General features: G+C 36.7%; 1 protein-coding gene across 1 annotated transcript in view; it reads left to right on the top strand.

Moving 5' to 3' along the window:
* The window catches only part of LOC126808776 (neurogenic locus Notch protein), a 429,826-nt gene that overhangs the window by 363,982 nt on the left and 39,739 nt on the right, over positions 1–26,105 (top strand). The window contains exon 56 of the mRNA XM_056102639.1: positions 17,183–17,395. Within this exon, the coding sequence (XP_055958614.1) occupies positions 17,183–17,395 (213 nt within the window). The remainder of the gene's footprint in view (positions 1–17,182; positions 17,396–26,105) is intronic.

Genomic DNA, 26,105 nt, shown 5'->3' with positions numbered 1-26,105 from the left:
ACATAATGAAAGTAAATGCACCAATGCAAACAATAAAGTCTGATAAGCAAAGACTCCAAACAAGAACTAATAAAGAACCGATCAAAGACAACAACATTCATAGACAAATCAATTCTTAAAAACAAAACATTTATAATGGGTAAGGGTGGGAAGACAAAATGCTGCTACTGCAAGAAGCGATCAAGGCAATAACGCCTAGAGGGATAGTGCAATTGACAATGCCAAATATGGACATAACTTCCCATCATGCAAAGTAAATTGTAATGACATATTATGTGAATTAAAACAAATTAAATGGGATTTAATATAACATTAATTAACATATATACAGCTAGGCGACAGGCTAATAGACTGGCAGCCAAGGTTTGATTAACTTAAGATTGAGGACCAAGGTTTGGGTATACATAGACTTTATTAAGGCATATAATATACATAATGAAAGTAAATGCACCAATGCAAACAATAAAGTCTGATAAGCAAAGACTCCAAGGCCCAAACCTGAATTCTTTATTTATTATTGTAACTTGTGTTTAAGTGTTTAGCCATAGTAGACACAACCTGTAGGCGACGAGAAGGCGTAGGGTCTAGGTAACGTTTATAGCAGTCGCTGGCCCAGTCACCCTGAACTTGAATAAGATCAGCAGGGACATCACAATTAAAGGCAAACGAAGCACTTCCTCGCCGAAAACTATGTCCAGCATACTTAGAAGGATCGATGCCAATTTTCCCAAGACATTGACGAAGGATAGATACAAATTGGGAGTATTTTAGTGAAATCAAGTGACCTGAGTGAAAGTAGGAGAAGGCAGGGGCAGTAGGAGGGGCTGGGTTATTAACAAAGGTTCTCTGACAAGCCATGACAGGACAAAGGGGAGAGTTGGGGACCCTAGGTATAGGAATTAATAGTTCACGTTGCTGATATTGAATGACTTTTGACCAACGAACTTTAAGGAGGCAAACATTATCAAGGAAAGTAAAATCAGACCGTAATAAACAAGATAACTGGAAGGGTAGGTTCGGATCAAAAAACAAGTTCGATTTGCGAAAAAATGAAAAGAATGCAACAAGGCAGGCAGCCCAAAAAATTTGATCAAAAAAATTGCCCAAATTAATTACTGGGAGAATACGTTCTAAAATGCTAGGTGTAATAGGTAGCTTGGGTGAGATGAGGTGACCCAACTGTCGACGAACACCTCTTAAAAAAATAGAAACTGTCCAAACGGCAAGGGGGTCGGGCAGCCTGGCTTGTTTATGAAGTAATTTAACAATATTAAGGTAGCAATTATTGAGTTAAATGACAAAAACTTGCAAAGCCAAGTAATATAACAACATAAATTCTGAGCAGTTATTGGTAATGAAGAAATGTGAGCTTTCTTACAAAAGTGAAGGTAAGTGCACAATTGAGTTAAGTAAGTTTTTTTGGTATTCGGTGCAAAGCAAAATCCATAGGTTGAGGCTACTTGGTTATCAAGTTTCTTAAGCATTGTTGATCGTGCATTTCCTGCAAAAGAAATTGTTCAGTTTGGATAGACATATGACCAGTGCAAAGAGAATGATTAATACAATAAGTGGGGAATAGGCTTTGCATATGGCCAGGCAAATGTAAACGAGATATATGATCAGCTAAGGTATTGCAACTGCCAGGGATGTGACGGGCTGTAACATGAAAATTAAAAATAACAGACAACCAAAATAACTGCCTTAAACAATGCATAATTAAGTTATTAGTGCGACAAGAACCCTTATTTATACAAAACACAGTAAAGGCATTATCAGAATATATAACAACTCTGCGATTGGCAAGGTAGGGAGCCCACCGAAATAGAGCAATTATTACTGTCATTGTTTCTTTGAAGTTTATGTGTAAGGGAGATATCATTGGAAAGTCAGCACGCCAGTTCACATAAAACCAGTCACCTGAGAAGAAACTGCCACCGGAATCTTGACAAGCATCAGTCAATAAAGAGGTCACAGGAAGTTTATCGAGCATAAGTGATGTCCCATTAAAATGTTCCATACACTGGTGCCACCATTGGATATCAGCTAACAGGCTACTTGATTTGCGAATGCGATGATTTTTGTGTGCTAAGCTATTAATAACGTTTAAAATCCGCCGAACAAAAACTCGTCCGCCACGAACAACGCTAGCTGCAAAATTCAACTTCCCTGCTAATGACTGTAATTGGCGTTTTGATATGCGAGATTTGGATAAAGTAGCTGAGAGCAACTCCTTGAGGGAGTGTAATTTGTCATTAGGTAATGTTAGTGTCATATCGACTGTATTTATTTGGATCCCAAGAAATGTCAGAATTTTACACGGATCAACAACCTTCTTCCAATTAATATTAAATCCAAGGGAGCGTAGAAGCTGAAGAAGCACTGCATAAGTTTCATGACAAATCTCTTTACTGCTGGAACAGATGAGAAAATCATCCAAATAAACAACCATCCCGGGATAGCCGAGTCGGCACATGATTCGCCGAACAGCTTGAGTGAGGCGATGAAATATTCCAGGGCTTTGTTTCGCACCAAAGGGTAGTTTATTATCATAAAAATAGTGCCATGAACCATTGATCCACCACTTTAGACCAGTTACTTGACAACTTTGAGAGTTAATTGGTACAGAGCGGTAAGCTGCTTTAAGGTCTATTTTTGCCAAATAGAAGTCTTTTTCGATTAATCGGACAGCATCATCAATAGCCTGATATTTGTGGTGGTCCAGGGTTGAAACGTAATCGTTCAAAGATTTCCCTTCAGGAAAACTGCAATCATGGATAAGACGATTTTCCGTACCCCTTGGTTTGGGGACAATACTAATAGGGCTGATGATGGTAGGCTTTGAACTACCGCAATTGTAAACAGGAATATAATTTCCATTTTCAACCTTAGTTAAAACTGCCTTGGTAGCTAGATCAAAAAATTCTCCCTTTATTGAAGCAGATGTATGGTTAGAGTTCTCGACAGGTTCAGGCAATGCATCATTGTCAATAAGTGAAAAGCCATTTTTTATGCCATGCAAGATGAAGTCGCGATGTGGATCATTTTCCAAATATTTAGTCCACAGGGACAAGCAGGTATGAACTCCACGGTTCGCTGCAGGAGGCGAGGGGATTAAAGTGGATTCGTGCCCCGAGGGGGCTGCTGACCGTTTTTTGAAGCATGAGAAATGGCAGAGTGAAATTGGAAACATCCAGGTATGAAGCACACATGCTTAAATTTACAGTCACTAAAGGAGCATCCTCTAGTGTTGAAGTTTCTGCAAATTACATCACCACTTGGGGTGAAAGCACTCACATTGGTCTGCTTGTATAGGCTGGAACTACTGGAAGTATTTCTGCTGGCAGAAAGAGGCGTGGAAGTTTGGTTAGGTAGCTTAGGGACCAAATGGAGTGTCTGTAAATGTCCAACTATCACTCCCCAACGAAAACAATGGGAGGCTTGAAGCTGTCGGTATTCCTTATTATACCTCAAAACAGAAATTCTATCATTTCGGATAAACAATTCAAAGATTCTTGTTGTGTATGACAAGTAGTCCATAACAAAGTCAGTGGACGGATTCGATGAAATGAGGTGGGTCATTATACCAATATTAGCCAATGACCAGTGTAGAAAAGTAATAGATTCCAGTCTGGGCTTCCGAGGATTGCTGCTACGACGGAGAACAAGGTCCTCACCTCCTGCGGTGCTGAACACAATATCTTCATCGTCTCCCTGCATTGCACGGCCATAAGAAAACCCCGGGACAAAATCCACAATTTCCAAAAATTTAACTTTACCTTCAATTACATGATGCTGTTTTAACACCGATTGCGGGTTTTGCCAGGACAATTCACTAGTTAAATGTGCCGGTTGTTGCGATGTAGACTGTAATTTAGCGAACAAGGCGTTTACATTGTCCGAAGCAAAATTATCGTTCAGTCCTCCACTGACTCCATCGCCGGTATTGTTATTATTCGTCACTTCCGCTTGACCTTGACCCCTCATCGTCGCACACTTTACCGCAGCAAGACATAATTTTCGTTGACCAATATTCAAACACTCAATGTCCTCGCTTGCAAGCAAAGCCAAGGCAGCAAAACTGTCAAATCCCATTTCGAAAAGTTTAGTACACGTATTTTGATGAATTGAGCAGTCTCGTAAAAAACCAATAAAATCCGGATCCACACATTCACGATTAGAATGACTAGTACTAGGACCAGTTTGAGTTTGCAATCCGCCATTGCCGCCATTGGCAGTGTGATCATCGATCGAACAAGACAGATGTTCATTGGCGTCATCGCTTTTTTCACCTGACGGCATGTCGTTAAGATCCACTAAATCGTCACAACTTTGTTCTGCAATAAATTCTGTGAAGCGTGCTGGGGTTGATTTCTTTCGTGATGGTCTAGAGCTGGAATTTTGAGCCATGACAAGACAAAATGCTGCTACTGCAAGAAGCGATCAAGGCAAAGAGACGCGGCAAGTGCAAGGCAACGTGGTGTCGTGTGCAATAACGCCTAGAGGGATAGAGCAATTGACAATGACAAATAAGGACATAACTTCCCATCATGCAAAGTAAATTGTAATGACATATTATGTGAATTAAAACAAATTAAATGGGATTTAATATAACAAATGAGTGACTAACTGACTGACTATCTATAATAGCACTCACCGACACAAAGTTATCTCAGGTGAATGTTATGTGCAATACCACATAAATAGTCCAGCACATGTCGGACAAAGTACATGCTCTGCAGTCTCTGTACTGCTAAGTTATGTTTTGATAAGGATGACACGTATTGTGCACATCCATTAATTAATAAACTATTCTAAAAGGATTAATATAGTTATGTTTTTATAATGATTACATATACATATTTTTAAGTATAGTTTATAACTGTTGCCTCGTTTATAATTTAATAAACTATACCAAAAAGAACAAATAAAATCACTGGCAATAAAATCAACAGTTATAAACTAGAATAAAAAAAATAAATAATAAAAATAAAATGGATGGCAGTTGTCCAACCAGCCCTTGTCCAGCTGGCAGTTGTTGCGCCGGCATTTGTCTTAGACCCGAAAAAAGTAAAAAAGCGTGATTTATCCGTCAAAAGAACTAAAGTGTCATTGGATAGTCCTATTGATGAACGATCATATGACATCCAAAAAATACGAATTCGATAGTTAAAAGCTGAACTCCGGTTACAAAACTACAGAAATAATTAAATTAAAAAAAAGGTAACACCCTAAACGACCACCATACTTGTTTTTATACGCCCACATTGAAATGTGGACGTATATTACCGTCCGTCGGTCTGTCGGACCGTCCATTGTCCACAATTTCTTGTGAACGCTCTAACGCCAAAAGTTATCATCCCATTTTTTAAAAAAAATTGATATATGTTGTTTACATATAGTGAGATGAAGAAGCCTATTTAATTTCAATAATTTCCGTTTATTACTTTGTTGAGCCTTGTGAACGCTCTAATGCCAAAAGTTAAAATCTAATCTTTGTGAAATTTATATGCAATATTTAAGTTAGTGAAACGAAGAAGCCCATTGAATTTCAGCAATTTCCATTAATTGTGTCTAGAGTTATGGCCCTTGTTTCACTGTATCGAACCTTGTGATGCTCTAACGCCAAAAGTTATCTCCCAATCTTTGTGAAATTTATATGCATGATTTAAATTAGTGACACGAAGAAGCCTATTGAATTTAAGCAATTTCCGTTAATTACGTCTAGAGTTATGGCCCTTGTTTCACATTGTTGCACCATAGGAACGCTTTAACGCTCTGCCGATTTGTATGAAATTTACATGTGTCATTTAAATTAGTCAAGAGAAGAATCCTATTGAATTTCAGCAATTTCCGTTTATTATTTCTAGAGTTATGGCCCGTGTTTCACTTTGTTGCACTTTGTGAACGCTCTAATGCTCTGCCGATCTGTATGAAATTTACATGTTTCATTAAAATTAGTCAAGAGAAGAATCCTATTGAATTTCAGCAATTTCCATTTATTTCTTCTAGAGTTATCATTTATATGCATCATTTAAATTTGTGAAACAGAGGTCTATTGAATTTCAGCAATTTCAGTCAATAATTTCTAGAGTTATGACAATTGTGAACCTTGTGAACGTTTGAATGACAAAAGTGATCATGTGATCTATATGAAATTTATATGCATTATTTAAATTAGTAAAATGAAAAAGCCTGTCAAATTTCAATAATTTATGTAGATTACTTCCAGAATTGAGACCCTTGTTTCAGTTTGTAGAACCTTGTGAACCCTCAAAGGACAAAATTTATAATCTGTTTCGTTGCCTGGCAACCTATCTTAAATTTGAAGAAGAAACATGGCGATCGCTCAGGGGTAACAAAAACACAGACAGGTCACGCCCACATCCAGTGTATTCCATGTCAAGCAAACTGTCCACATCCAGTTAGCCAGTCCTGACTGATCGAAGTTCTTTCATTATCACTACTATCAGCTAACTAAAAATATTATTGCTACACAATAACTATGTCTGATCAGGTACATATTATTTTACTAATTAGATGAAATAAGCCGACCACGATGTACTTTTGCTCTAAAAAATACGAGAAAAACTGTCTTACTTCAAACAATAACTATGCCAACGCCATTCAATTCTTCTTATTTCATGTAATGTTTTGGACAACAACGTAGAAAAGCCAAATAATTTTCTGCATCTTAAAGCCTAGTATTCAAAATGTTTCCAACCAGCAATAAAACTGTTCTTCACTCAATCAAATGTGTATATCTTTTCACTTCAAAATAATCAAGAAAAGTCACTCTCTTGTTATTATGATGCTCAATTCAAGGGGCATAATTTTGGATGTCGATATATTTTTTTCGTGCACATTATGTCCTTTGTGTTTATGTCAAAACATGGATTTTATACCCTTTTGAAGTGAAAATATACCTATTTGATGGAGGGAACAATAGTTTAATTGCTGCTTTAGATATATTTCGGAACAATAATACTAGACTTCATCATGCAGAAAATTATTTGGTGTTTCTACATTGTGAAAAACATTTCACAAAATAAGAAAAAAAATTGGTTGGTGTTCGTTGGTAGATTTGTTATTGTTTGGGGTAAGGCAATTTTTCTGTTATTTTTAGAACAAAAGTACATTGTGGTTGACTTATTTCGTCTAATTAGTAAAATAATATGTGTAGCAATAATATTTTCAGTTAGCTGATAGTAGTGAAAGAACTTCGATCAGTCAGGGGGTAATTGGTAGTTGAGTAGTTAACCGGTGGGCGTGGCCTGCCTGTGTTCCCCCACCCCCACCCTCCAAGCTATCGCCATGTTTCTTCTACAAATTGAAAACAAGTATGGCGGGCGTTACCTTTTTTTTTATTTAATTATTTTTGTAGTTTTGTAATCGGAGTTCAGCTTAAACAACTTGTTATAACTATTCCGACAATGATCCAAAAACAGGAAGTAGTCGAAAAAATATCTGATATTGTGAAAATAAAAATGTAAAAAAGTAAATATAATAAGCTGTGCGAAAAATGTGATTACTATGCCAGATTTCACCAGATCAAAACAACTGAAGTGTCATTGGATGACCCAAATAATGGATGTTCTTATGACACCCAAATGATAGAAATGGTAAGAGCCTATTCAGACGCTTTTATCTCGAAAACTTTTCTTAAACTTCTATTACTCAGCGTCCGATCGGTTGTCAAGGGTGTGAATTCAAATTTAAAAGCCCCAATAGGATATAAAGGCATTATTGGGACATACCAACTCTGCTTTTAATTGAGGTAGAATGTTTAAACTTGATGTAGATGTTCATTAGGTGAATGTCTTGACTGAGTTCAATGATTAACATTTCGAGCTAAAGCTAAGCAGAGCTAATCAATTTCATTGGTCGATGCTTTCGGACAAGATAATCTTGATTCTATCTGATAGAGAGTAATGAAACGTAGTGTATAGTTTGATTGCTCAATACTTTTGAAAAAAATAAACGTGTGATTAATTTATATGTGTCATCTATTTATTTTGGGATTTCGGCGGGGGACATCAGCCTCACTGTTGGCTTGTATTTTTTATTTTAACAGATTTTCAAACAAAAAAAAAAGCATATACATTCAGACAGCTGACCTAATTACAATTCTAACAATGTATCATATGTATTGAATTATTGAAATTTAATTTTGGATATTTTGACATTTTTTTGCATTTTTGGCATTTTTTAACATAGGATTTCTCAGGAGGATTTTACCTGATGAGATAATGTAGCATAGCCACGCTACCATTCAAGTTCCCAAACAGGTTGTTAAAACTATCCTCACAATGATTTGTATACCAGAAGTAGTCCAAAAAACAAAAAAAGGGTAAAAAATTTGGCGCTCTTGCCAAAAATTTGAATTCTCCGTCAGATATTAGCTGACCATAACAATTAAAGTGTCGTTGATAGTCATGCGACATCTAAATGATACGAATTCCATGGTAAAGAAATAAATTATGGTACGCCGAAAGTCTAGTATTTTCTGTTTTTGGACCCTTTTTAGACACCTTTTTCTCGAAAATGACACTTAGGATTTTTCTTACTCAGTCCTATCGGTGGTCTAGGGAATGCATCCAAAAGTAAAAGCATTGAAATAATATAAATGGTCCAAAAAGGGCCTCAGTCTTTGAAGAAAGTTGAAAAATCATTAAATTACTGAAAATGCTCATCTATTTTTCTTTTTTGTTGAAAACTGCTCAATGGATGTTTCTGAAACTTCTGGTACAGAAAGTTACGTATCCAAACAACTTGTTAAAACACTATCCCGACAATGATCCATAAACCGGAAGTAGTCAAAAAAAGTATCTGATATTTCGATAAAAAACGTATAAAGTAAAAATAAAATGGTGCTCTTGCGAAAAAAATGATTACTACACCAGATATCACCGAATCAAAACAACCAAAGTGTCATTGGATAGTCTGAATAGTGGACGATCTTCTGACATCCAAATGATACAAATTTGATGGTTAGGCAACAGATTATTGTAGTATTTATGGTTACGCTTCGTATTATTATTACGTTATGTATGACGTCATACCGGTAGAATAATCTGGTGTTCATTTTACCCATAGTGCTTTGGTGTACATGTGCTTCTGGTAATAAAGATGTCCCCGATCAAGTTTTGATGTGTCCGTGGTTTATCGTTCTTTTAAGAACCTTATCATTTTGTATGTATGAGTATACTACAATTGGCGACGACGCTGGGATCTACGATAAATGGGACATTGTGGCGTTAAACTGATCATTGTAACAGAATTGTTTTTGAAGCATGGAAATGCCGTCGGACATCGGAAGAATCGACGAGTTCAATGAAAAAAAAGAAAAGTGGGACAGTTATGTTGAGCGATTAGAACAATATTTTTTAGCGAATGAAGTAACTGATGATAAACAAGTGCCGATATTGTTGACCGTTGTGTGTTCTTCAACTTATGGACTAATGAAGAGTATTTTAGCACCGGATTTGCCTAGTACCAAGTCTTATAGGGAGCTTGGTGAGGCCTTGAAAAATCATTTTTCACCTACACGTTTTAAGTTTCATCAGAGAAACCAGAAAGAGGAAGAAAATGTGTCTAATTATTTAGTGGTACTAAAACAGTTAGCAACTACATGTGATTTTGGAGAATTTTTGAGTCAGGCACTGCGAGATAGACTTGTATGTGGTTTGAAAGATGCTGCTATACAGAGAAAATTATTGGCTGTAGCCAATCTTGAGCTAAAAAATGCCGTAGAAATCGCTGTTGCAATGGAGCTAGTAGTTAAAAACAGTTTGGAATTAAAACCCAACAATCAAGATTTTAATTCGTCTAGTAAGCCAGTGAATAAGATAGTGCATCACAAGAAGTCAACCACAAATTATCAGTATAAAAATCCTCATAGTGGAAATAAATACAATAGTTATAATAATTCACCCAATAGTAAGGGACTGTCTAAAGGCCATAATGTGTCGAGATGCTTTCGTTGTGGAAACCGCCATCAGCCAAACAAGTGTTCTTTTAGAACATCTGAGTGTTTTGTTTGCTCGCAGAGGGGCCACATAGCCAAAATGTGCCCAACCAAGAGAAATAAGGGTTATGATACTCATTATTTAACTGAAGATAAAGACCATAGGTTTGGTTTATGTTCAGTGTACCACGCCAATGGTGATAAATCGCCCTACCTCGTTGAAATGTCTGTTAATGCTGTTCCAACCATATTGGAAGTGGACACAGGTGCTGCTTTGACTGTATTTCCAGAGAGTGTTGTTTCCGAGAAATTTGGTAACATTTCACTACACAAGTCTGAAGTTCTAATGAAAACCTATTCTGGAGAACAACTGCCTGTACTTGGACAGTTTGATGCCATAGTTAAATACAACAACCAGCAGGCAACTTTACCAATTATCGTAGTGAAGGGAGATAACCCAATACTTTTTGGTAGAAATTGGCTGGAAAAAGTTAAATTAGATTGGTCTAATGTTTTTCGTGTAGAGGCAATCAAGAATGACCCAGAGGTACAGCAGTATATTAAAAAGTATCCAACAGTTTTTAGAGATGGTGTAGGAACTATTACGGGTTTTAAAGCTAACATTTTACTTCAGAAGGATGCCAAACCTTTGTTTTTTAAACACAGAACTGTTCCTTATGCTCTAACTGGTCTTGTAGAAAAAGAGTTAGATCGCCTTGAAAGCAACGGTGTGTTTTCAAAAGTGGCATACTCAAAATGGGTGACACCTATTGTTATAGTACCTAAGTCTGATAACTCAATTCGTATCTGTGGCGATTATAAAGTTACGGTGAATAAGTGTATAGAGGTGCAACAGTATCCACTTCCGAACGCTGAGGATATCTTTGCAACCTTAGCGGGAGGAACTCTGTTTACAAAATTAGACTTGTCGAGTGCTTATCAACAATTAGAGATTGATCCACAATCTGAGGAGTTACTTACCATAAACACACATAAAGGTCTATTTAAAATGTGATCGCCTGGCATTTGGTGTTTCGTTTGCGCCAGCCATTTTCCAGTCAGTTCTAGAACAAATCCTGCAGGGAATCAAAGGAGTTGTGTGCCGACTTGATGATATTCTCATCAGTGCTCCTACAAGGGCTGAACATTTGAAACGTGTCGATCTAGTTCTTCAGTGTTTGCAGAAACATGGAGTTAGACTTAAATTATCTAAATGTGTATTTATGAAATCTAGCGTAAATTACTTAGGTTACAAAGTGGATAAGGATGGAATCCATCCACTACAGGATTTAGTAGATGCCATTGAGAAAGCTATATCCCCAAGCAATGTATCTGGGCTAAAGTCATTTTTGGGTTCGATAACCTATTATGGGAAATTCCTGCCTAATTTGTCAACATTGCTTCAACCTTTACATGAACTCTTACAGAAGGATGTTACTTGGAATTGGACCAATGCTTGTGAGAAAGCCTTTGTTGATTGTAAGAAGAAACTTCTTAACAGTAGATTTTTAACACACTATGATGTACGTAAGCCATTAAAGTTAGCCTGTGACACTTCTTCTTACGGTGTGGGAAGTGTTATTTCACACATTGAACCAGATGGTCAGGAAAAACTTATTGCTTTTGCGTCCAGAACATTAAGTTCCAGCGAGAAAAATTATTCGCAATTAGAGAAAGAGGCGTTGTCAATCATATTTGGTGTCAAGAAGTTCCACCAGTATTTGTATGGACGATCTTTTATTCTGGAGACTGATCATAAACCATTGACAACGATCCTAGGTCCACATGCAGCAGTACCAACACTGGCAGCTGCACGACTCCAGAGATGGGCATTGATTCTTTCTGCCTATAACTATGAAATAGTATACCGACGTTCTGAAGATCACTGTAATGCTGATGCGATGTCCAGATGTCTAGTTAACGAGTCTGAATCAAGCACATCCGAAGAAGCAGATATTTACTATTTCACATATTTAAATGAACTTCCTGTCAACAGTCAGAAAATTGCTGAATCAACTCGAAATGATCCCGTTCTATCTCTTGTCTTCCAGTATACATTAACTGGATGGCCAAATATTGTAAATCAGCCAAATCTAGAGCCTTATTTCAAACGGAAGGATGAGTTGAGTACAGATCAAGGTTGTTTACTTTGGGGTATGAGAGTCATTATACCTGTAAAATTCCGTGAACGTTTACTTAATGACTTACATGAAGTCCATCCTGGTATGTCGAGGATGAAGTCACTAGCGAGAAGCTACATATGGTGGTCTTCAATCGATCAAGATATAGAAGATAAAGTGCACGGCTGTGGAATTTGTTTAGCACTAAGAAAATCACCACCAGCCTCACCATTGATACCTTGGAAATGGCCTAAACGCGTGTGGCAACGATTGCACATTTTCCAAGTGGCTTGAAGTATTTCATATGACCAGTACTACATCCCGTAAAACCATAGAAACTTTAAGAACATTATTTGCATCATATGGTCTTCCAGAGGATGTGGTATCAGATAACGGTCCTCAGTTTATCAGTTATGAATTCAAGAATTTTCTAAGTAAAAATGGAGTGCGTCAAATTTTAACTCCACCATATCATCCTGCATCAAATGGAGCTGCGGAAAGATCAGTACAAACCGTTAAACAAGGTTTATTGAAACAAGTTATGGAAGGTCATACCAACCAAACTCTACAACATAGACTTGATAACTTTTTATTAACATACAGAATTACTCCACACACTGTTACTGGGTGTGCACCAAGCAAGCTGTTTTTGAAAAGACAAATTAGTAATCGGTTTACATTGTTGAAACCAAATCTTGAACAGACTGTCACTCATAAACAAGAGCTGCAAGCAAAGAATCATGACAGCCGAGTTAGAGTGCGTTCATTTGAAGTCGGACAATTCATTCAGGTTAAAAACTTTCAAGGAGATATTAATAGGTGGATTCCTGGTCGTATAACAAAAAAATTAGGTTTACAGACCTTTCTTGTCCGAACCGGGGGTAAAATTCGTTATTGTCACATTGATCATTTGTTACCTGGTAATGATACTGTCGATTCAAATGGTAACAGTCCAACCGATACAGAGATTGATATAACATCATCTAAACCGTTAGTACCCTATTATGGACCAGATTTGTTATTGCCTAATATTTCAAATACTGCATGTACTTCATCGACTACAAGTACTACAAGTATCAACAAGTATTGATACTCCAACATCACCCGTCAAGCAAGTTGATACCAAACAACGTTACCCACAGAGAGTTCGAAAACCACCAGAGAAGTTAACTATGTGAACTATGTGTGAAATTTTTAAATGATTAACGTTTATTTTGTTTTGTTCCCTCAAATAGAGACATTTTAGTTTATGTGAACAGTACAAAAGAGACAGAGAGAGAATTGCTATAAATAGACGAACTACAATTTGTGGGTACCGAGATGGTGAAATTTAATGGTGGTCTGCCTCCATTGAGAAAGTAAAGCAGACGGACACAGCCCACCAAATATTTCTACGCCGTCACCCACGAATGTAGGGCGAAAGCTATTTTTAGTCTTTCTCTCTCTTTCCCTTTTCTCCCTTTTGGATGGCGATTTTTGTTGGCTTTTTGTGTAGAATCGAAGAAAAGAGTTTGAAAATACATTTTCTGACAGGTTTTGGTGAAAATTCATGATTTTGAGGCGGAAGGATACAAGAGTTGAGAGGTTGGTTAGGTTGAAATGTAGGGCCGAAAATTGCATGTTTATTCGTCTCTACTTCCAGCTTGTGTTTTAGAAGTTTTTCATTGTGAACCTCATACATGCTTTTGGGCAAGAGTTTGCCACATGTTGCTCCATTAGTGATCTGTGGCCAGAAAGCAATTGTTGAGGAAATTTTATCAGATTTTCACAGTAGAATTATGTCGTAAAAATTTATGTCATAAATTCAAATGTCAGCGTTCAGTTCACGACATTAAAGTTCAGCTGGATGTTCTTTCTGGAATATTGTCAGATAAGTCTGAGACTTTTGATTGTAATGGAGAATTTGCATGGGATAATGTTGTTTTACTGAATGGAATCTTTCACCCGTATTCCATGCCCCCGGTTTCGAATTTCGAAATAAAGTTAGCAAACATATTCCTAGCCAATAAAAACCTATATATGATTATCACGAAACTAATTGTTACCTTTATATTAGAAAAAACATTTAAGACATATTACTGCAAGGTATATAGACAAGAAACCCCCCAAAAATATTACCGTAAACATACTAAAATATTGCACACTAGGGTAACTGAGCGCTGAAAAGGGTACATCCAATTTGCATCAAAAAGCACCGAAACCTTCTATGTTGGCTTTTCGAGATATGTTACGGTAAACATACTATAAATATGGGGTAATCGGGTTAGTGTAGGCTCACTGCGCACACAATAACTTCTAAACTAGCTTTAGTGGCTCGAAGATCTTTATTTCACCAAATCAACAGATGCATAAGGTGTGAACAAGGAAGTTTCATTAAGTTTCTATCTTTGCGTATCGAGTTATATCATCGCAGAGGTCCTAGCACCCGGATACGAGTCGAGATTCGTGGGTTCAATAAACAAAGGGTATGCCCACACTGCATCAAAGATGGAGGACCCCTTTCTGCGTGCTAAGCGGTAATAGTTTGTTCAGGTGTTCGTCTATTATGTATACTTTGCATTAAATGTACATTATGCAAGAGCTAAATCGGCCTGTTGCAGGTTTTTCTGTAGGCCTGAAATGTTATCAGAATTATTAATTAGACATTAATTAACTTATCCAGACCATAATCAACTCTCGATGTCAACGCTAGCCTGCGATATTTACTGGATGAGGATCTGATTTGCTGCTCAACTTTTATTCATGCTTTAATCATGAAATGGATAATCGAGACTATGTTTTATTATCGTACCGACCTTAGTAATGATGATCAAGGTTAGGCCGAAAATTTAATCGCTAAAATCTAGGTTCAGAGTGGACTAATTTGACTGAAATATTCAGCAAATTCCTTTCACATTATCTAGTTTTTAAATATTATAGGGAGAACTGCCAGCTCTTTATCTAATCCCCCATAATGTATCTTTAAAGGTAACAATTTTGTGATAACTATAGGTTTTAATTAGCACTAGGTATATTTTTGCTAACTTCATTTCAAATCCGTGTGCTGTGCTGTAATACGGGTGAGAGATTCTGCTTGGTAAAACAACATTATCCAAGCCAATTCTCCAGTACAATTCCAGAAAGAATATCCAGCTGAACTTTAATGTAGTGAATTGAATGCCGACATTTGAATTTATGACATAAATTTTTATTTCCTCTGATAAAATCTGATAAAATATCCTCAACAATTGCTTTCTGCTTTACTTTCTTGATGTCATCAAAAGTTATCTTTCCTTCTTGGGAGCATTCATATTAGCAATTTTACACGTAACCCGATGACTGTTGACCCCAAGAACACACGATGTGTTAAAAGACAAATGTCAATTTCCAAAGTTGCTTTGTTGTAATTTGACATTTGACTTTTACATTAACGGCATTGTGTATTTTTATAACGATATTTGTATTTTGCATCTTAGGTATTGGGTATTTTCTCTGATGTATAATAACACTTTCAACATACATTTAGTTTTGGCCTTTAAATTCCCTATACTTATTGACATAGTTAAATACTATGTATACTAAGCAGCAAAAGAAACGTCAGGTTGGTACGTTACTCTGAGTAGACGCATTGCATAAAACTTGCCAAATGTTTTTATTGTATATTTGTGACCACATCTCCAACTTTACCTGAGCAATAAGGCTCCTTCCCAAACACAGAATGGGAGCCACGGTGGCTAGGTGGTTAAGACGCTGGCTCGCTAGCCTGGAGGTCGGGTGTTCGTTCCCTGCATTGGCCGAGAAAGTTCATCCAGATTTTCCGACGTGGTTTCCCCTTGTCAGTGGTGCAGAACGGAGGGCCTGACAAGGACAGCTATCTAGTCCTTCGGATGAGACGAAAAACCGAGGTCCCGTGTATACATTGGAATGCACGTAAAAGATCCCTTGGCAGGGGATCACGTGGCTAAGTGGGTAAGACGCTGGCTCACTAGCCTGGAGGTCGGGTGTTCAATCCCTGCATTGGCCGAGAAAGTTCATCCAGATTTTCCGGCGTGGTTCCCCCTTGTCAGTGATGCAGGACTGATGGCCTGACAAGGACAGCTGTCTAGTCGTTCAGATGGGACGAAAAACCGAGGTCCCGTGTACATATTGGCCTGACAAGGACAGCTGTCTAGTCCTTCGGATGATACGAAAAACCGAGGTCCCGTGTATACATTGGAATGCACGTAAAAGATCCCTTGGCAGTTGGAATTCGATATAAGAGTAGGCGATAGTGCCGCTGCCTGGGCAAAATTTCCCTCATAACACACTGTATGGCGTATGCCCGTCTTCATTAGCCCAGCATAGGAGCAGAACAGTAGGACGTTAAACCCCATTTCATTTCATTTCATTTCATGGAATTCGATATAAGAGTAGGTGATAGTGCCGCTGTCCGGTCAAAATTTCCCTCAAAGCACACTGTATGGCGTATGCCCCTCTTTATTAGCCCAGTATAGAAGCAGAACAGTAGGATGTTAAACCCCATTTCATTTCAAACACAGAATTGAACTCAGGAAATGTTCTCAAAAATGCAACCTGACTTCTGAGATGGTAATGTGTTCTCGATGATTTTCATGTAACTTATGATGCATGTGCTGTTCACCAGGGCCACCCCTATAAAATGCACCCCCCATATCTAGTTGAATCATTCACACTACAACGTCGGCAGCATGCCACGACCCACGACAGCTCAGAGGAACCAGGTGCATGGAAGACTTGATGCTGGCCACACTGCCCAATCCATTGCCAATCACTTCCAGGTCAATCTTCGGACCATCTACAGGCTGCAGCAACACTGGTTCCTCTAACCAGGTGCATGGAAGACTTGATGCTGGCCACACTGCCCAATCCATTGCTAATCACTTCCAGGTCAATCTTCGGACCATCTACAGATACTGATGTATATACTGTACAGACTCTGTACAGTCCTGGAATTGGAATGAATTAATCACTAATGTGTCGACATACTGTTCACAAAAATTTGCTTAGTTAAATATTACTAGTACACTCTTATTGACATACTTAAATATTGCTCTAATTGACATAATTAAATATTGAAGCCCAATATATGTTATATTTCTAGTAACGACATCTTCGTGTAGAATTAATGTATGTGAAGCAATGATCCGTAAGAATCGAGCTGATTTAATGGGTATAGCATTAGAATATAACTGGTCACCGGCTTGTGATGATGCGGGCAGATATCAAACTAAACAATGTAATATGTCATCATGCTGGTGTGTCGATGGTAGTGGAAGACTAACAGCTTATCTTCAAGATGCTGCTGCTAGCTGCGGTAAGTTATCTATGCTATTTTTAAATCAGAGTCAATGTTTGATTTGGTGTTATAAACTTGTTGTATTTATTCATTTTTGAAATGTTTGTCTATTCAGCTTTGTAAATTTACTACAGGTGAGGGTGGGGGAATATGCTATCAAGCCCCAAGAACCCCATTTTGACTCCCAACGCTGACAGACCCCACAAAATGTATTTCGTTCTGACAGGCGTGTGTATGTAACTTTACGTTTGAAGGGTGAAATGGATCGTGACCTGTACCAATATTTATCAGAAGACCATTTTCATGTGGACGTATTTTGCCGCCGGGCTGTAAGAAAGTCCATCTGTCCACATTTTATTTGTGACTCTCTATACATATTGTACATATTGGCATGCACGTAAAAGATCCCTTGACAGTTGGAATTTGATATAAGAGTAGACCGTAGTGCTGCTGTTCGGGCAAAACTTCCCTCATAGCACACTGTATGGTGTATGCCCGTCTCCATTAGCCCAGTTCGGAGCAAAACAGTCGGACGTTAAACCCCATTTCATTTCATTTCATTTCTGTCCGTCCGTTCTTATTTTGTTTGTGGGCACTACAGGTCGCAATTTTTATCCGATTTTAACAAAACTTGAAATATAGGTTTATATCCCAAAGATCTCGGTTCCTTTCGATATTGGCTTCGCATGTATCGGACCGTAACTTCATGGATTATGGCCCCTGATTGTACGAAAAATCACATTTTTAGCTTGTAGAGGTCACAACATTTATATTAATCTTAAAATGTATATTTATAACTCAAATATTTCAGTTCCTTTCGATATTGAAGCATATGGGACCGTAACATTCTCGATTATGACCCTTGATTGTACGAAATTTCAATTCCCGAACAACTGATTACACAAATAATGAACGTACCGAAATTTGTCGCACAGAATCTCAAAAGTCATGGGATTTCAGACACTTTATTCGGCCGATTGGAAGGCAAACATTTTTATACGCCCACTTTTCATATGGACGTATTATGCGTCACCCCTGTCCGTCCGGACATCCGTCCACAATTGTTTGTGGACTCTCTACAGGTCACAATTCTTATCCGATTTTGACGAAACTTGAAATATAGGTTTATCCCCAAAAGCTCTCGGCTGCTTTCGATATTGGCATGTATCGGTTCGAAACTTCATGGATTATGGCACCTGATTGTACAAAAAATCACGTTTTTAGCTTGTCGACCCTATAGAGGTCACAATTTTTATCCGATTTTGTTGAAACTTGAAATGTAAGTTTATAATCCAAAAATCTCGGTTCCTTTTGATATTCGCGCATATCGGACCGTAACTTCCTGAATTATGCCCCCTGAATGTACGAAAAATCGTGTTTTTAGCTTGTGAACCCTATAGAGGACATAATTTTTATCCAATTTAAAAAAACGTATTATTATATCACCGTTACACCCTAAGAACGGCCCAAAACTGACAGACAAAATGGCTGCCCTTTGTTCTCAAATAGCGTAAAAATATGGTATATCAAGGTTGTGGACCCTATAGAGGTCACAATTTTTATCCGATTTTGTTGAAACTTGAAATGTAAGTTTATAACCCAAAGATCTCGATTCCGTTCGATATGTGTGCATATCAAATTGTTATTTCCTGAATTATGTCCCTTGATTTTTAGGAAAAATCGCGTTTTTAGCTTGTGGACCCTATAGAGGTCATGATTTTAAAAAAACATTTTAGTGTATCACCATTACACCCTAAGGACGACTGAGTTTGAATTTTCTGAAAATCGGCCGAAAACTGACAGACAAAATGGCTGTTCTTCGTTCTCAAATAGCGTAAAAAATGGGTATTTCAAGGTTGTGGACCCTATATAGGTCACAATTTTTATCCGATTTTGTTGAAACTTGAAATGTAAGTTTATAACCCAAAGATCGGACTGTAACTTACTGAGTTATGGCCCCTGATTGTATGAAAAATTACGTTTTTAGCTTGTGGACCCTATAGAGGTCATAATTTTTATCCGATTTAAAAAAACGTATTATTATATCACCGTTACACACTAAGCATGGCCGTGTTTGAATTATGTGAAAATCGGTCCAAAGCTGACAGACAAAATGGCCGCCCTTCGCTCTCATATAGCGTAAAAATATGGTATATCAAGGTTGTGGACCCTATAGAGGTCACAATTTTAATCCGATTTTGTTGAAACATGAAATGTAAGTTTATAACCCAAAGATTTCAGTTCCTTTCAATATTCGCGCACATCGGACCGTAACTTCCTGAATTATGGCCCCTGAATGTACGAAAAATCGCGTTTTTTGGCTTGTGGACCCTATAGAGGTCATAACTTTTATCCGATTTAAAAAAAAGTTTTAGTGTATCACCGTTACACCCTAAGTACGGCTGAGTTCGAATTTCGTGAAAATTGACCCAAAACTGACAGACAAAATGCCCGCCCTCCGTTCTCAAATAGCGTAAAAATATGGTATATCACGGTTGTGGATACTATTGAGGTCACAATTTTTATCCGATTTTGTTGAAACTTAAAATGTAAGTTTATAACACAAAGATCTTGGTTCCTTTCGATATTTGCAAATATCGAATTGTAATTTCCTGAATTATGGTCCTTGATTTTAGGAAAAATCTCGTTTTTAGCTTGTGGACCCTAGAGGTCATAATTTTTATCCGATTTTAAAAAACGTTTTAGTGTATCACCATTACACCCTAAGGACGGCTGAGTTCGAATTTTGTGAAAATCAGCCCCAAACTGACAGGCAAAATGGCCACCCATCGTTCTCAAATAGCGTACACTATACGACTGGTACCGTGGAATCTCGGGTAAATAGCGTTATTATCTAATCTATGTAGAATTATTCATAAATATCATTGAATTTGGCCTAATAGCATTCAATTTGTCCTTGTATACAACTTAAATCTCAACGTGCAATTTTGATTACCAAGCGTTAATTGACTAGTGTTTAGTTTGTCGACACGTGTGTAATTATAAGCGTCCCGCTTAATTTTCACAACTGTTCAATAATTAGTTGGACCGTTCAATTTCCCGAGTTGTGATTAAAATTAGTCAAGGTGGCCAATTACGCCAGGTATTCAATTCTGTTGCCGAACATCCAATTTCACATGCGTTGTTCAGATTTTAACGAAATGTTTATATTGAAGGAGTTGTAATATAGTAATGCTGCCGTGAAAATGTGTACATGTATAATGTACAGGCCGGTTTGAATAACAACAAAATGAGTTTGGTAATCTCGGGAAAACATTTACCGGCATTCTGTATCGGTTAGGATTTTTTTCTAACGTACTGTACATGCATATAACGTCGGCCAAAATGTATGCAACAATGAACAACTTATAATTTTTTTACAACGTATCATTACATCTTCGTCTATAACTTAGATGTAATCCATCAATTATTGGCTGCTATAAAATCCAAACTTTATTTATATACATCATAGGATGAGCTTGCAGCTTCAGTTAATCTAATCAATCATTCATAGAGCACTCGATCCACTTCACGGGGCGCTTAACGGTAAGTCACGTAGTCAGAAACGCGCCATTTTTGAGACTATATTCTTAGTCTGTCTGTGTTAATCGGCGACAAATCTCCGCTGTGACAATATACATCTACTTTAAATGTCACCCAATTCATTTCGGTGGAAGCGGATATTGAATAAAGCCATTTCACACACAGGTACATTACATGCGCATGTCATATATTTATACAATGTCCACGAGTGTGTTAGGCCTACATGTAATTCTCGCCTTCACTCCGTTATTTTGAGTAGCCTACACTTTCTGAATGATTCCATTCTTTTGTACGAATGCATGACCACTTGGACCAACTAATAGACCACTCGGACGAAACAAAAAAGACCACTCAGACCAATAATAAAGTGTTGTTTTAATACGTTTATATTTGTGTTTGTATTAATATGACTACTCGAATCAATTATAAAGTGTTGTTTTAATTGTTGTTTTAATAATTGATAATAGTGTTTGTTTTAGTATGCATATGTTTTCTTTGAAATAATAAAGTGTTATGTACTTACCCGTCGCATTGTTTCATCATGAAGCACATCAAAGAAAAACAATTAAATTGTTGATGTAATAAAGATATATATTTGCTAATATGTACCACCGGCAGCGGATATTCTAAAGTTATGTATATACTCACCTATAAATTGTTCGCCTCTTTGTATTATGATACAATATGTTATTAATGATTAAAATCATTAATAACATATTGTCTGTATTATATTTTTAAAATGAATAAGTCAAGCCTTATAATGTAATTTAATTGGTCCGTTTGGTCCTTTGGGTTGGTCCAAATAGCAAGGATAAATATGGGTCCGATATTACGCAATATAGATGCAGGTTTGTTTTTTTTTTTCTCCTTTTTTTTCTAACAATATTTATTCAATATTTACATATTATAAAGATACAATGTTCAATTATGGGATCTGAAAACAAGCCGTACAGATATATAAATGCATTGTTTATAATTATAATCATGATTTACATACATGTACAGTTATAATTACAAAAGCAAATGCAGGTTCAATCAAGAAACTTGCGTGTTCAGCATCTAGTATAACTTTCGAGCTTCTGATATCTAGATTTTAAACGTAAACATATACATGTATGTATAAACTTATAGATTGCAGTTACACAGGGTACACGTATATGCAGTAGGAATTTGGGAAGTTGGACGTACAAAAGAATGGAATCATTCAGAAATTGTACTCAAAATAAGAAAATTATAACGAAGTGAAGGCGAGAATTACATGTAGGCCTAACACACTCGTGGACATTGTATAAATATATGACATGCGCATGTAATGTACCTGTGTGTGAAATGGCTTTATTCAATATCCGCTTCCACCGAAATGAATTGGGTGACATTTAAAGTAGATGTATATTGTCACAGCGGATATTTGTCGCCGATTAACACAGACAGACTAAGAATATAGTCCCAAAAATGGCGCGTTTCTGACTACGTGACTTACCGTTAAGCGCCCCGTGGAGTGGATCGAGTGCTCTATGAATGATTGATTAGATTAACTGAAACTGCAAGCTCATCCTATAATGTATATAATTTAAAGTTGGATTTTATAGCAGGCAATAATTGATGGATTACATCTAAGTTATGTTTATAACCCAAAGATCTCGGTTCCTTTCGATATTTGCGCATATCGAATTTTAATTTCCTGAATTATGACCCTTGATTGTAGGAAAAATCACTTTCTTTTTAGCTTGTTCTCTATTCATCTCTCGAAAATGTGGGCGTATCCTGCCTGGCAGCTGCTGGTTTTTAAAAAAAAAAAAAAAAAATATTAGATGACCAAAAAGTCATGGGATTTCGGGCACTTTTTTCGCTGACTAGAAGGCAAATAGTTTTTATAAGCCCACATTTTCATGTGGATGTATTGTCGTCGGCCCTGTCCAATTCTTATCTGATTTTGACGAAACTTGAAATATAGGTTTATCTCCGACAGATCTCGATTCCTTTCGATATGGGCATGTATCAGATCGAAATTTCATGGATTATGGCCCCGGATTATACGAAAAATCACGTTTTAATTTGTGGACACTCTAGAGGTCTCAATTTTCATCTGATTTTGATGAAACTTAAAATGTATGTTTAAAACCCAACGATCTTGGTTTTAGCGTTTTAGCCTGTGGTCCCTCTAGAGGTTTCAATTTTTATCTGATTTAAAAATATGTTTGAATATATCCCCGTTATACCCAAATGATGGTTGAGTGCAAATTTCGTGAAAATCGGACTAAAACTGCAGGACAAAATGGCTGCCCCTCTTACGGAAATAGTGTAAATATATGATTTTTCAAAGTTGTGGAACCGCTAGAGGCCACAATTTTGATCCAATTTTGATGAAACTTTAAATTTATATTTATATCACAAAGATCTTAGTTCCTTTCGACATTCATGCATATCCAAACTTAATTTACTGGATTATGGTCCCTGATTTTTCGAAAAATCTTATTTTTAGCTTGTGGGCTAGAAGTCACTTTTCTGATTTCACGAATTGTAAAATCAGGATATTATGTTCTTTCAAGGGTGCCTGGTTTTATTCTTGAGAACCTTAAATTGGTCTAAAAGCACATATTTATGTAAAATGAATGTAAAAAAAGTGATTTATATTCAATATTTTAAAAAATTCTTGTGAAATACGTGAACAGTTTACATTGAACGACAGTTTTTTTACGCCTGCTAATCCCATTCTACAGGTTTTTTTTATTATTATTATTTTGTTATTAATTACTTCTGGATTGTCTTGTGCTGAGAAATAGGTAAGCTGTGATCTGTTTGTCATATATCACTGTAAAATGCATAGTATGTAGAATCGATTTCACAGTATTTATTAACTGTTTTTTTGTGGGTTAGTGGCTTAGTCCCCATTGCATCTAGAAATGGTTAATTGTGATTATTATTGCATCTAGAAACAGTTAATTGTGTTTATTATTCATGGAAACTCATAAGAAATATATGTGTTGTCAGTAGTCGCTTAAACTACCAGAACCGTATGTCAGTATTCCTTACTTGTGTCAGTATGTAAAAAATAGCATGAGTAATTTAACTAACCATGGTTAAATGAAAAATAAACCCCCTCTAAATATGAAACAGGAAGTGGTTATCTCCTAATTCACGTCCATCCACATAAAATAAGTTGGTTGACTTGGCTTTGTTATCGTATGAATATGTATCCATTGTTTTTGTTATGAATACAGTTTATTAATACAAAATAAACCAAAACAATTTTATGTACAAAAAATAAGACACAGGTTAAAATAGCTAAGTCTCTAACTCTGTATCATCCCAAATCTTCGACATTGAAAACACGAATAATTTATCAATTCAAATCAACATTGATGTTGTGATCTTACCGGGAAAAGATGGGCTTCAAACGGTGACACCATATTCTTATCTGGAGAGTATGCGCAATAAATACTATCAGTGTATACCAGTGATGGGATTTTTCCTGTATATTCCGGACTTGTCTGAATCGTTTTTCCAAACGCCCAAAATTGTCCGACCGGGAATATGCCCAATCAGACATCAAGACATGGTGAATAATATTCAAAATTCCGAAATGAATATAGTTTACTGAGTGTATAACTACCACGTCAACCAGATTATCATCGATAATACGCTGGATTATTAGGTAGTTAAGTGATCAACGTATTTATCGTGTTATACGGTCTATAAACCTTCCTTGAATAACTACTTAATCTGCCTTGATTGACTGACTTAATCCTTTGTAGGACAATTTATCAATCTAATCTTAAACAGAAGCCATTGTTTCCCCTTTGTTGGACTATTCATCAATCCATTATAATTATAATCTTCGTGTTAACCTCGTGGTTTCTGCATTGTCAGACATTTTAATCGCATTGATGTGAGCCGACAATATGTATAAACTAATCATAGAAGTCACATATTGTAAGAGTATATAATGCCCAGATCAATAGACAGTCATTATAATTCGTCTGCGATATCACTTCGGTGGAACGAGCGTTAGATAAAGCTATTTCACACACACACATATCCGAAAAATACAAGACATTGCTAGCACGCGGTTACAGCACTCGGAAAACCTCGGCAGATTCCGTTACTCTACATCTATGACGGTATGACGGTAAGTGATATGTACATACGAACTTGCCGGTTCTAGAAAGAAGTTATCAAAATTGCGTTATTCCAAGCATGTTTAGAATTTTCAGAGCAAAGTTGTCCATGTTTGAAGAAAATCTGATTAGGTACATCACTTACCGTCATACAGCCGAGGCTAGATGTAGAGTAACGGAATCTGCCAAGGTTTGCCGATTGCTGAACCGGTATTAGAAATCTCGCGAGACGCGTGAAATTATGAAATGAATACATGACTAAATTCACGCTTCTAATGTCGAAGAAAAGATTATGTTTTGATGGCATATTCTCGATTTATTATCATATTTTGAATGGGGTTTATGTTTTTAAATAAAGAAATAAGTAATCTAGGCAATGTTGACGAATATGTCGATTGGAATAGTGTAAGTACTTAATTGTTTTAGATGATAGCGCGTGCTAGAGTAGAATGCGATTATTTAGTGGATGGTGTCATTCCTCGTTGTGGTATAGCGACATTTATTGCCCAAAAAATTTCGGGATGTCATATTCTTACCCTCTGTACATAAGTCGTAACGGAGTATAAGACGAATGCCGGACTTCTGCTGAAAAATGTAGCGACTTATGATCCGAAAATACGGTAATTTTGGAGGAATTTGAAACAGTACAGATCGGCAGTAGTCGGCACGCTTCCATTCTATCGTATTACGAATTTTGTAGGAATATTACTGACATAAATTTGTATACTGTACGGGAATTAAATATGAAAAATAAAGAGGTGCACCTATTTTTATATTACGGACGAATTTGAATATTTTGTTTACACATGATTTTTGTGTGGTCTAAAAACTGCCATCTTAAATAACGATAAGAGTTATGTCCCTTTATTTTCGATAAAAATGTCCGACAAGAAAAATTTTGAATTCCCATCATTGGTGTAGACTGTAATAACTAGACGTTAGAGATTGCCATTCGTTTGAGACTTCAAAATATTCGTTTGAATATTTTGTTTACACGTGATTTTTGTGTGGTCTAAAAACTGCCATCTTAAATAATGATAAGAGTTATGTCCCTTTATTTTCGATAA

This window comes from Patella vulgata, chromosome 1 (genome assembly GCF_932274485.2).
Source record: "Patella vulgata chromosome 1, xgPatVulg1.2, whole genome shotgun sequence".
In the NCBI taxonomy this organism is placed as follows: domain Eukaryota; kingdom Metazoa; phylum Mollusca; class Gastropoda; family Patellidae; genus Patella; species Patella vulgata.
This window is presented reverse-complemented; position numbering and strand designations above follow the sequence as displayed.